This window comes from Anolis carolinensis, chromosome 5 (genome assembly GCF_035594765.1).
Source record: "Anolis carolinensis isolate JA03-04 chromosome 5, rAnoCar3.1.pri, whole genome shotgun sequence".
Lineage (NCBI taxonomy): Eukaryota > Metazoa > Chordata > Lepidosauria > Squamata > Dactyloidae > Anolis > Anolis carolinensis.
Window position 1 is genome coordinate 172480048 of NC_085845.1, and position 13719 is coordinate 172493766.

A 13719-nucleotide genomic window follows, 5' to 3' on the forward strand; every position below is an offset into this window, starting at 1 on the left:
AGGAACCATAGGGATGCTTAAAGGACTATCCGGAATACAAATTAATATGGAACCCAGCACAGATTTAGCCATCCACAGTTTGGAAATAATATTTTAAAATTATCAAAAGCAGATTTTGATCCTGATGTTGTTGTTTTTTAAATAAAGGAAACCATTTTACTACCCCATTGCATGTAACAGGATGTCAGCATTTGTATACTTGGTTTCTGCACAGGGTTCTGGAATCAAACCTCAGCAGATACTGAGGGCCCACTATATTATGAGTGCACTCACATAGCTGTATTTGACTTTGTTTCAGCCCTGTGTCATCAGCATTTGCAAGGCACTGTTTTGGACTCAGGAAGTTTGTTTCAAGAAAACAGATGGCTTGATTTCAGGACTTTTTTTCAATGGGACGTGGTCAGTTCTATTACAAGTCTTTGAATCCTTAAAATGCCTATTTTCTATATTTTGCTATAAGGATTGTTGAATTTAGTTTTTTTCTGCACTATCTATTTAAAATAAGTGTGTCACAGCATCTCAGGCTTATGCTGCTTGGTGGAAGATGCATGGCATATCTCAGTAGAAATGGATAGACACCCAGCATGGGGTACTGGTTTGAGCACTGGACCATGGGTACATCTACACCATTTGATACCATCTTAACTGCTATGGAACCTTGGGTGATATACTTTGATCAGGCGCAAGCACTCTTCAGCAGAGAAAGCAAAGGATTTTGTAAAACTACAACTACCAGGAGCCCATAACATTGAGCTATGTGATGTCAAACTGCCATTACATGTTTTAATGGATTTTAACTGAATTTTTTAAAAAATGGTTTATATTTAGGGTTGTTGTATATCTTTCGGGCTGTGTGGCCATTTTCCAGAAGTATTCTCTCCTGACGTTTCGCCCACATCTATGGCAGGCATCCTCAGAGGTTGTGAGGTATGGATAAATATAAATATGGTTTATATTTAATTCTGCTTTAATGTTAGCATATTTGTATATTTTAAATTGTAAGCTAATGCTTTTGTGTTAAGCTGCTTTGAGTCTCCTTCGAGAGAGGTAAGGTGGGATATAAATAATAATAATAATAATAATAATAATAATAATAATAAGTACTGTACATAGGAATCTTGACATTTGAATTTATCTAGATTATTCCGGTGTGTATGTCTGTCCTAGCACAGCCTAAAATTTTACAGGCTCGAGCCTCCCTTCTGTAGTTATGACATCTCCCTTCAACTAAGGATTGCCTGGCAAATTTTACTGATGTGTTTTCGAAGGCTTTCATGGCTGGAATCACTGGCTTGCTGTGAGTTTTCCAGGGTGTATATGGCCATGTTCCAGAAGCGTTATCTCCTGACATTTCACTCACATCTATGGCAGGCATCCTCTGAGGTTGTGAAGTTTGTTGGAAACTATATATCTGTGGAATGCCAGCTAACACCTCCCAACAAAGGATTCCCCCAGGCAGGTAGCAGCCAAGCTTTGAAGCTGCAAAGCTATTCAATACTAATCAAGGTGATAAATTGCAACATTCACACTTGCTTCAAGCAGACTGGAGTTCTTTTTTCCCACCCTGGACATTATTCCACAGATGTATAAACCCCACTTGCCTAGTTTCCAACAAACCTCACAACCTCTGAGGATGTCTGCCATAGATGTGGGTGAAATGTCAGGAGAGAATGCTTCTGGAACATTGGAACATGGCCATACATTCTCTAAAACTCACAGCAACCCAATAATAATAATAGTAATAGTAATCATGTTTATTGTTTTCAAATGCCGGCTGAGATCTTTTGGTGCACTGGGTGCCATGCCAAAAGATCTCAGCTGACATTTGAAAACAATAAACATTGACAAAATTACGATCTGTCAACTGCAAAAGGCTACCTTACTAGGGTCTGCGCACATCATTTGAAAACACATCATCCAATCCTAAATGCTTGGGAAGTGTTTGACTTATGATTCTGTGATACGAAATCCAGCATATATATCTTGTTTGCTGTGTCATACTCTGTCTTTGTGTCAATAATAATAATAATAATAAATAAATAAAAAATAAAAAAGGAAGTGATCTAATACAACAGCCAGCATAGCAATCTTGTTTGCTGTGTACTAATCTTATTGTGTATCAAATAATAATAATAGTAACATAGGAATATTGTCATTCGAATTTGTCTAGATCAATGGTTCTCAACCTGTGGGTCCCCAGATGTTTTGGCCTTCAACTCCCAGAAATCCTAACAGCTGATAAACTGGCAGGGATTTCTGGGAGTTGTAGGCCAAAACACCTGGGAAACCACAGATCGAGAACCACTGGTCTAGATTATTTGGGTGTCTGTGTGTGTTTTAGGTAAAGGTAACGGTTTTCCCTGATGTTAAGTCCAGTCGTGACCGACTCTGGGGCTTGGTGCTCATCTCCATTTCTAAACCGGCGTTGTCTGTAGACACCTCCAAGGTCATGTGGCCGGCATGACTGGCTGTGGCCGGGCTGTGGCACAGGCTGGAAAGCAAGCCAGCTGCAACAAATCACTCTGACCAAGAGGTCATGAGTTCGAGGCCTGCCCGTGCCTGCGTCTTGTCTCTGTTCTATGTTATGGCATTGAATGTTTGCCTTTATGTGTGCAATGTAATCCGCCCTGAGTCCCCTTTGGGGTGAGAAGGGCAGAATATAAATGCTGCAAATAAATAAATAAATAAAATGACTGCATGAAGCGCCGTTACCTTCCCGCCGGAGCGGTACCTATTGATCTACTCACATTTGCATGTTTTCGAACTGCTAGGTTGGCAGGAGCTGGGGCTAACAACAGGCGCTCATTCCGCTCCCGGGATTTGAACCTGGGACCTTTTGGTCCGCAAGTTCAGCAGCTCAGCGCTTTAACACATTGTGCCACCAGGGCCCCCCTATGTGTGTTTTAGCACGGCTTAAAGTTATATAGGCTCGAGCCTCCCTTCTATAATATTTCACTTCACTTTATTTCTTAATTGGTCGCTCTCCACCAGAGTGCTCCGAGCGACTTACAATTTAAAATATCATTCCACAATATAACAACATTCAACATAAAAACATTCAACAGTGACTATTTGGCAAACTAGATCTGATCTACTCAAATGCACAACCAAACAGCCATGTCTTGAGCGCTTTTACATAAGGTCGCAACTCCGACATTGCTCTAATATATGGAGGCAATGAGTTCCACAGAATATTTATGACATTTCCCTTTAACCAAGAAGCACCCGGCAGATTTTATTAAACAACGACTCCCAGAATTCCACGTCAAACTATTCCAGCCAGGGCATTATGGGAAATGTAGTCCAACATCTCAACGTTCCATAGACTCGCAACACGACTCCTTCTTGAGCGGTAAACTGCAGGAAAACAGAACACTCGTGCGGAGGAGGGCGGAGCTAACCAAGCACCGCCTCCCTCTGACGTACTAGAAGCGTTGGTCAGCGGCGGGGCGGGGCTAGCGAGCGTACGCGCGACGGGACCCCCCCTCCCAAGGGCCTGTGTTTGGGTTGCGCATGCGCGCGGGCTCTTGGGTGGCTGTTGGTACAAGGCAGGTTTGGGGCCACGGATTGGTGAGTAGGGGTAAAAAAAGGGGGCTTTTCCTGAGTGCCGTCGACGCAGGAAGATGACTGAGGGAGAGGGGAGTCTGTGGGGTTCCTTAGCCTTTTGTTTTGACCACTCAGGGTGTCTTCCCCCCCATTTTAAATACACGGTTTTTGCCCTCCTCCTCCTCAAAATAAGCAGGTACTGTGTGGCCCCTCATAAAAAAGGGGCCTGGGGTGGGTGGGAATCCGCTCTGAGGGAAGGGAAAGGGAGATGGAGGAGGGCTTTCGGGATTGCACAACCGCTTCTCTGTAAAGCAGGCCCGAGTTGCAAGGCAAACACAAGCTCCCCTCCTTTGGCCTCTCACACAGATTGGGACCTATACTGTATCCTAGGCATGGGCAAACTTGGGCCTTCCTTCCAGGTGTTTTGGACTTCAACTCCCACCATTCCTCACAGCCTCAGGCCCCTTCCTTTTCCCCCTCAGCCGCTTAAGCTTAAGGAAGGGGCCTGAGGCTGTGAGGAATGGTGGGAGTTGAAGTCCAAAACACCTGGAGGTTTGAAGGCCCAAGTTTGCCCATGCCGGCTATATCCCCAGTTCTTCGGATGCAATAAAGTGGTATCCTTGGCTGGCATGAAGGCACAAAATGTGTTCATTGGGTTAAGGACAAGCATCGATAAACAAGAAAGTTAAATGATATAATATGATAGATATTATTATGTCCGGCATACGTTTTGTTACTCTAAATTTCATATAAGGGGTTGGTTTAACCTCCGGCACAATGGGTTGAACCAGTGGTTTTCAACCTGTGAGTCCTCAGGTGTTTTGGCCTACAACTCCCAGAAATCCCAGCCAGTTTAGCAGCTTTTAGGATTTCTGGGAGCTGAAAGCTAAAACATCTGGGGACCCACAGTTGAGAACCACTGGGTTAAACCCATGTGCCAGCTGGACTGCTCACCTGTAGGTTGGGTTGCTGACCTGAAGGTTGCCAGTTCGATTCCGCAAGACGGGGTGAGCTCCCGTCTGCCAGCTCTAGCTTGCGGGGACACGAGGGAAGCCTCCCAGCAGGATGGTAACACATCCGACCGTCTCCTGGGTAATGTCTCTGTAGACAGCCAGCTCTCTTATACCAGAAGCGACTTGTAGTATGTTCTCAAGTCACTTTTGACATGTTTTTAAAAACCCTTCTGTTTGCTAGTAAAACTGAATTACTGTGTTGCAAAATGATGCTTGTCTAAAAAGTGTGTCACCAACATGAAATTTTTGGATACCTCTGCTCTAAGGCTATAAACATAGAGGTTGAGCATTCCTTATCTGACCTGAAGGCACAAATATGCTTATGAGGTTACAGAAAAGCATAGGTGTGAAAATGAGGTCTTGGGTGGCCTTATAAATGACCCTATTTATGGCAGGCCTTATAAATGGCCCTACGTCTTTGAGCCTAAGACACACACACACACTCGCCCCAATATAAATATCTCTAAAATGGGGTACATCGTAAAATCTCGGGTGCTTTTCTTATATATAAATACAGATTTTTTTTCAATCTGTGTTCCTGAAATTAATGTGTGTCTTACATCTTAGAATCATAGAAATACAGGACAATAAATATACAGGCTGAGCATCCCTTATCTGGAATCCCAGGAGCCCCTAGTGGCGCAATGGGATAAACCCTTGTGCTGGCAGGACTGCTGACCGAAAGGTCGACGGTTTGAATCCGGGGAGTGGGGTGAGCTCTCATCTGTCAGCTCGAGTTTCTCATGCTGGAACATGAGAGAAGCTTCCCACAGAATGGTAAAACATCCAGATGTCCCCTGGACAACGTCCTTACAGATGGCCAATTCTCTCACACCAGAAGCGACTTGCATTTTCTCAAGTCACTCCTGACAGGAAAAAAACCTGGAATCCCGAAATATCTATAGGTGGCTGAGGGAACAACACCTTTGCTTTCTGATGGTTCTATATACACAAACTTTGTTTCATGCATAAAATTATGAAAATATTGTATATAAAGTATTTTCTGGCTATGTATAAATTGTAGTCGAAACATACCCTATACACTAATGTATAAGTCTAGAAATGTTAGTCAAAAAATCAATCCAACAAAGCTGAGTTGACTTATTCATGGGACAGTGTGAGTACTGTACTCACTGTACGTCACCTATTATCACAAAAGGAAGAGTAATGAAAGGCAACAACTTCATCTCCCAGGAGAACCTAAAAAGCCTCAACTCTCTCCACCATGGCAACACTTCTGGCCTTTTAAAATGCCTGAGCGCTAAATGCCAGCAGTGGCCCAAGGTGGCTGATCCCCCAAGGTAGCATTGGCACTTTCCCTTCTCTGCTGAACAACCCTTGACTTCTCTATGGTCATATAAAAATCCATAATGTTGACCCCAAAGCATTTTGGATAAGGCATGCTCAGTCTGTAGCAGTTTTCAAAGCTTTCGTGTACTTTGTATAATTTTACTTATTTTGGTGTGTGGTGTCATTAAAACCCTGTACTTCATTTGATTGTTTCTTTCTCTTTTAGGAACATACAAAGGATTGGGCTTGGAATTTTCTGCTTACGGAAGGCAGAGCAGCTTCTTTTTACTTTCTGCCTTAGAAGAAACTGATCTTTCTCTGCTGCTTGACATCTTTGCTTGGAGAAAACAGATCCTCCCTCAATAATGCAAAAATGCAGTTGATGTTACTCTTGGACCTTTGTATTTGTTTTGGGCAGCAGCAACCTGGTCTTTAATTAATTTCATACTGTTTGTCTTTATCTGTCCTTTTAAAGGGGCAAACATATTTTCAGAACTTGAGTCTTTCTTTTAGAGATATCATTGACCAAAGGAAATGGAGGAAAAGGAGCGATGTGAGGAATTCTATTTGACACTGTGATATTGGAGCCATGTAAAATATATATCAAGGGAAGAAAAGGAGAAGGGCAGAAGTATACTAAGGACAATTTCTTTGCAAGCTAAAGAAGGCAAGAGAATAGGGGAAAGAAAGATGATCCACATCTTGTTACTTTTGCAGCCATCAAATAAAGTGAACTGTTAAAGCAACAAGACTTCTACTTGGATCCAGTGGAGTTGCTGATAAAGGATTTATTTCTTCTTTGCTTGTCTGACGTGTGGAGAAACACCGTATCGTCTCGCATCTTCACTACTTATATCACGGGGGAAAATGAGTTGTGTGCCATGGAAAGGTGACAAAACCAAATCTGAAGCGCCGGAAACACCACAACAAACACCAGTGCGTATTTATCACGAAAAACAACGTAGGGAGCTGTGTGCTCTCCATGCTCTCAATAATGTCTTCCAGGATGGCAATGCCTTTACGCGAGATACATTGCAGGAAATTTTCCAGAGGTAGGAAAATTATGATTTTTGTCACCATTATATTCTCATGGAAGAGGATGGATGGTGGTGGTGCTTTTGTTTGTTCTGTCACCATTATATTCTCATGGAAGAAGATGGATGGTGGTGGTGCATTTGTTTGTTTGGTTAAATTTATGCTTTGGAAACTCTTTATAGAATTGATGAAGCAAATTAAAAAGATATTTAGGATAGTAGTACTGATTGCGAAACACTTTATTAGAAATATTGCCTCCCTACCCCGGATATAGTTTGGGAGAGTCCACATGTCTGTCTCAATCCCAGACCAAGAAATAAAGTCTCCCTAGGGCTCATTTGTGCATGTTGTTAATAGGCAAACATGAAAAATTAGATACATGCATGTAACAAATGAGGAACCAGAGGTTGGGTCAAGTTTCCTGCTGATGGAAACTGCTGCCAGTTCATTGTATTTAATATAGGTCTTAGTACCATGTGATGAGAGTAGTTACTCATTCTTCTCTTTACTGGTAAACTGGAAGCACTTCCCCCCACTCAGTCTTTTACAAGACCTTCTATTTTCACCCATACCACTCCCTTTTCAATTATCCTGGTTGCTTGTCATCCTTTACTGCAGCTGTTTTGTACCTGCTAATTGTTTCTGACTTATATTGGTACTTCCAAAGCCACCTCTGAGTATTCCTTGTTTAAGAAAACCATGTGAAATTATTAGGATTGCCATACCTTAACAGGTGATCTGAAAGGGCATGCATGACACAAGGTGATCTTATCGCAGCATTTTCTTGGCAAGTTTTTTTCAGAGGAGATTATGCCTTACTCTGAGTCGCCAGGGTGTGATTTGCCCAAGGTCACACTAGTATATCACATTGGCTCTCACATTATCATTTAGAAAAACAAAAAATAAGATTATCCCATTAAAGTTGGAAAGTTGTCTTGAATACAGGGAGGCTTCAGCTGAAAAATTAGATTGTAGTCATTTACAGTGGGGAAAATGTATTTAGTCAGATACCAATTGTACAAGTTCTCCCACTTAAAAAGATGAGAGAGGCCTGTAATTGACATCATAGGTAGACCTCAACTATGAGAGACAACATGAGGAAACATATCCAGAAAATCACATTGTCTGATTTTCACAAATTTTTAAGTGGGAGAACTTGTACAATTGGTATCTGACTAAATACTTTTTTCCCCACTGTACAGCCCAAGTGCCTCAACATTTTTAAGGTTACCGTTTCATGCTCACTTCATTGAGTAAATCAAATTGAAGATGCATTGGGGGAGGGTATATTAAAATGTACAGGATTTGGCTGTGTTTTTTAATGAACACAAATTCAGAACTTCAATGCTATTGACTGATGTTTAGTTGTAAAAACAGACTTCAGTATCACTTAGTGGTATGGAGTTATCACCATAAGTGATCAGAATTTTGTGCAGACCATTTCTGACTCCATGAAAAAATGTTCAGATATTGATAGACTAAAACATTGTTAGGTTTTGATAGTTTTAAGTACCAATTTACAACTTTTTAAACCCTTCATTGGTTGATTCTGTCAGATCCTCATCAATTTTTGCTTTTGCTACTTCTCAGTATTTTGGGGAGGGGGTGAAAATGAATTAATATAGTCTATTTAATAGCTCTTGTGCTTATTGCATCATTTTTTTCTGGGAATCCTGTTGCTTTTCAAGACTTACAAGAATCTTAATTTCAGAGATGCAGTTCCTCTCAAATGCTGATCTATAATTCAAAAGTACTGAAAACTCAAGCTTTTGTAAATGTTGAGGAAATTTTACGAAAGTTATTAATGCATAAAGATTTTGTTGCTTGTGTGTTTACACATATAATTGTAAAATTATTGTGGCTGTGAAAAAAATTAATGATTACATATCAAAGAAAATGCTGTATTATGCATGTTTGAGCCCCCTGATAGTAGTCATTGCCTGTTGTCTTTGCTAACTCATCTTGGACCAAAAGCTATTGTGTTGCTGTTTTCTGGAATATCTCATAGCAGACCTCTCCTTGTCTGTGCAAGGAGAGCTGCCCCATGTTATCCTTTTCTAAGGATAAGTGCAAGGTGCCTTTGGTTCCTCCTGAGTAATTATGAATGAACCTATGCCATCTGGTTGTGAAGAAGTATCTTTTCATGACTATTGTTTTAAGGATAACTCATTTCCCTATGCTAGTCTACCAATTACAGATTAATGTCATTAGAACACTGCTCAGTTCTTGAACTGTGGCCAGCTTGACTTATCTGGCTTGGTTCAGAAAATACTTGATGTATGTGTTTCCAAAGGTTTCATACTCTTCTTAGATTAGGTCACCAAAAATGCAGGACTTCACCTACAGCAGTGGTTCTCAACCTGTGGGTCCCCAGGTTTTTGGCCTACAACTCCCAGAAATCCCAGCCAATTTCCCATTTGTTAGGATTTCTGGGAGTTGAAGGCCAAAGCATCTGGGGACCCACAGTTGAGAACCACTGAGCTACAATGTTTCAAAAGTGTGGAAAGATCTGTACTCTAATAAAGTGACTCCTCCATTTAGAGTCACAGTTTTGGGGTAATGTAATTAAAAGTTGACTCTAGCTATTTCTATGAGCTTTACTCTCCATTGTTGCAGTTCCTATAAATTAAGGCCAGCAATTCAAGTAGGTTTTGGAATGAGCTTTCTGCCCTGGGGATGGAAAATGAGCCTTTGACGTTTGCTCATATTGCCCAAAATGATCCATCTGCATTCCACCAACTCCCAAAGTGACCAGATGTTGAAGGGTGTAGGGATGCCCTGTAATATATTTAAAAGGCAAATTGCTTTTTCTGGATGCTTGTAGGAAAAGCAATTCAAATGTTCCCCTTTTTGGCCAGAGTCTCATGAACAGGGTTACACTTTGTCCACCTCTGCTGAAAAGTTCACTGAACCCTTAATAGCAGTATCTTTTAAAGGAATGTAATTTGGTGACAGAAAAATCAATATGAATGCTTTTTATTTAAAAAAAAACCTTTGGTATTGTAGGGAACAGAGGGAGGAATGTCATGTTACACAATTTGAACTGGCATTTAATCTATCTACAGCCTTATTTCTCTAATCTGTTCTGTTTCCGATAGTCTTAAGTTTGTGCTATGTTTCATGTTCAGGTTGTCTCCCAACACTATGGTGACACCACACAAGAAGAGCATGTTGGGAAATGGGAACTATGACGTGAATGTCATCATGGCAGCTCTTCAGACCAAAGGTTATGAAGCCGTTTGGTGGGATAAGCGCAGGTAAAGAGACTTACATATCAGGAGAGACTTGTCATTTTGGAAATGTCTTGATTCCCACCTGGGAATCTCACATTATAGCTCTCAATGATACCTGAATGTGAGAGCTTTACTTACCATTGCCTCCCCCTCCCTCCCTCTCTCTGTTCAGGGATGTTAATGTAATTGCCCTCTCTAATGTGATGGGCTTCATTATGAATCTCCCCTCAAGCCTCTGTTGGGGTCCACTGAAACTTCCTCTAAAACGGCAACATTGGATCTGTGTCCGCGAAGTGGGAGGTACCTACTACAATCTTGACTCTAAACTCAAGGTGCCTGAATGGATTGGTGGTGAAACAGAGCTCAGGTAGGTTGTAACCACATTTGGAAGCTCTCTGCCTCTACTCTCACCAGGGTCAAAAATAATTCTTGCTAAATTTCTATTTTTTTGCTGTGAAATGCTTCAGGATGTCCACTGGGGGCATAGGGGGAATTTCCACCACATTTTACGGCTCTCTTACTCTCAAGACAATATAAGCCCATGCTTTAAACCTAAAGCATATGGGAAATATCGCCATGTCCCCGAGAGGTGTTTGGGAGCATTTTTATAGGAGCAGATGCAGCCCTCCTGCATTTCCTTTCCCTTCACAGTTGCCCATCTCTGCTATATAGGATAATTTGGATAATCTCCTAAGAAATCACAAAAGTGAACTATTCAGCAAAGAGTAAGAATGGTAATTACACACCTTAATCTGGATGTTGTCTTTTTAATTATTTTTTTGCAAGACAGTTATAAGCACTAGCAATAGAAAACATTTGTCATTTTCTCTAGTTCTTTGCACCTGGTCATATCCAGAGAAATGAGTTTATTTCTTGTCTTGGTAAATCATTTTCGGATGATTCTTTTCTGCTGACACTCTTTAGTGTAAAAACAAAACTTTGGTTGCTTAAGGTTTCCTGTGTCTGAATTATAACCACCAAAAGCCAACTTCCCAGACACGGTCCTACTTTCAGCTGTACCAAATCTCCAAATTCAATACATTCTGTAACTGTGAGGTTTCTACCCTGCTTTTGACATTGTGCATAAATAGATCAAGAAATAATTCTCAGAGAATATATGGGTTGAGACAACGGGAATTATCTTTTAGTAGAAAGAGGTTAGATAAACAGGCCCAATGCCTTGTTTCCTAGATAAAAAGTAGTATGTAATTATTATTTATATTCTGCTCATACAGCAGTTAGTTCAATGCTACTACAGTTGATCTTTGCTTCTGTATTTTTTTCTTTTTTGCAGGAAGTTTTTGAGGCATCAGTTACGAGGAAAGAACTGTGAACTTCTATTGGTGGTGCCTGAGGAGGTAGAAGCACATCAGAGTTGGAGAGCTGATGCATGATCTGCAAATTCCCTGCCCTTGCACTACAGTACTGGTCCCTCCCCTCACCAACTTCTAATGTCCTGTAATGTGGATAATGAGCACTCTTAATTCCTTTTCCCTGGAATTCTGGAGGGTTATTGTCTCCATTATGAAGGTGCAATAAGGCATCCACAAGTCATTGTCAGGGCTAGCATGAAAGGAAAGAGTTGCTTCAATGCATAAAGGGAGAAGAGGAGACAGAAGTCTGCTCTGTGCTGTTTAACTATAATGCATAGTGTGATTTAGGAGTGAGGTGTTGGAACTTCCCCCTACTTCCCTTTTCTCCTCCAGTCTTAAAAGACTTTATAGCAGGTTGAACACTACTGTCTTCAGGAGTCCCCAAAGCTGGATAGGGTGGCTTCAGAGAAGGGCTTGAACAAGAATTTCCTTCCATATCCATGTCTCCCTCCAACACCAAACTACGTAGAAGAAATCTGCAAATCATATGGGTCTCTCAGGAAACTCTAGATATTCTTAGCAATGGTATGGTGCTTGTGGACTCCTTTTTTGTAATAGTAATTGTGCCAAGAATTAGGGGATATGTAGACAAAATGGGACCACCGTTGCAGAACTCTACAGGAGTCTATGGGGTTCTTTTCTCATACTCTTTACTATAACTGTGTCCTTTTATTGGTCTGAGAATGCAAGACTGAATCATTTGGAAAAGAGATAATTGATGCTTATTTAAAAGCCTCAAATATTTTTGTTAGGTGGGCTAGATGTAGCCTGTGTTTATTTTTCTTGTCTGTCTGTCCTGTAATTCAGGGAAAATACTCACTGTGCAGGGAATAAAACTGCAGGCTGTTTGAAGATGGGATCATGGGATGAAAAGGAAGCAGTCAAGTTTCAGTAAGGTAGAAAGCTGGTGGAAAGGTGAATTTTAATTTTGAAAAGGATTTATGGGGAACAGGCTCTAAACGTTCCCCATAACAGGCTCTAAACAGCTCTGTGGCTTCTGTAGTTGAGACAGTGTGTAAGTAACTATGGGTGTGAGGTGGGAGCTATTTCCAGGTCGACAGTGTTGCATTCTTCTTGACTGGCAACCCACTCTACTCACCAAATCAGTGGTGGATGAGCAGAAGACTTCGTTAGGGAATTTATTTTCCTTGTCGCCTTGTGAAGGCGTTGGGCATCGTTTATTCTTGTTACCAGATGAAATGGCATTGTGGCTGAGCTTTCAATCTATTAATTCCTCCTTGAACCCAACTTGTTCTAGTGTTGAATTTTTATTACTGCTTGTTGCCAGCTTCATTTACAATAGCGTTCAAGGAACAGATATAGGATTCATGGTTCAGCATTTCATGTAGGGGGTGTTTAGCTTTAAAGGGGGCCTCCAAGGATCTCCAGCCTATCTGTTCTGAATGCGAGCAAGATACAACCCTTTTAAGCTAGCACTCCAAGTACCTATCCTCCCCTTTCACAGTTCAATACCATGTAAGTGGCATCATCTTGTTTACTGGCCTCTGGATCACCTGCAGGCACTATAGTGGAAACCCAAGATGGCTGTTCTTTGCATGTACTACAGTCCAAACCTAATACTTCTATTTCTACAGAAGCCTCCCCATTCTTCTGGGCCACACATTCCAATGACCAAAACCAGCTGGCAGAATTTGTACACATCTACACACTTTTCACAAGCAGAACACCAAGCTTGCAGTTCTGCTTCTAATTTGAAGCCATTTTTTTCAAATGTTTTAAAATATATATATACTGTATCAGCAGGAAAGACTATTCTCTACGCTGTCTAAAATAGCACTTTGGAGAGACTGTGTTGCATGGAACCCAATGGACCAGTGCACAATATGCAAATCTTTTGAAAACCTATGGCTATTTCTGTCCTCTCTGTGTATTTATGCCATTGATCTGTCCACATGGAAAGTGATGTGATTCAGCAGCTCAGGTAAAGGGAACATGGGATCACACACACCCGGACCAGAGTTATGGCAAGAGGAGACAAACCAGCTCAGTTCCATTGCTTGGGAATGGAGAAGCCCATAATTGTTTTCTTGCTTGTTTGGTTTTGTTATAGCCTTGTCTTGGGTTTGTTTACAGAGATGTATTTTGTTTATCCAAACATTAAAAATAAGAAAACTTTCCTATGTATCTTGTCACTTCAATGTATTAATGTATTAATGAAGATATAAGGAGGAAATAAACACATGCTAGTATGAGGTATCTTCTGAGAAA

At 41.1% G+C, this 13719-nt stretch overlaps 1 protein-coding gene across 1 annotated transcript; it reads left to right on the forward strand.

The window, feature by feature from the left end:
* Positions 1–3423: 3423 nt before the first annotated feature.
* On the forward strand, positions 3424–13627 carry josd1 (Josephin domain containing 1). Its single transcript, XM_003220974.4, has 5 exons — positions 3424–3570; positions 6076–6901; positions 10013–10141; positions 10290–10484; positions 11412–13627. Exons 2-5 carry the CDS (start codon positions 6717–6719, stop codon positions 11509–11511), a joined length of 609 nt encoding a protein of 202 aa, XP_003221022.1. The 5' UTR covers positions 3424–3570; positions 6076–6716; the 3' UTR covers positions 11512–13627.
* The last annotated feature ends 92 nt before the right edge of the window (positions 13628–13719 follow it).

Excerpts from the sequence above, each read along its gene's own strand:
- josd1 (XM_003220974.4), top strand. The coding sequence starts at position 6,717 with ATGAGTTGTGTGCCATGGAAAGGTGACAAAACCAAATCTGAAGCGCCG. Across the intron at positions 10,142-10,289 it reads GTTTGGTGGGATAAGCGCAG|GGATGTTAATGTAATTGCCC; the intron begins GTAAAGAGACTT and ends CTCTCTGTTCAG. Across the intron at positions 10,485-11,411 it reads GGTGGTGAAACAGAGCTCAG|GAAGTTTTTGAGGCATCAGT; the intron begins GTAGGTTGTAAC and ends TCTTTTTTGCAG.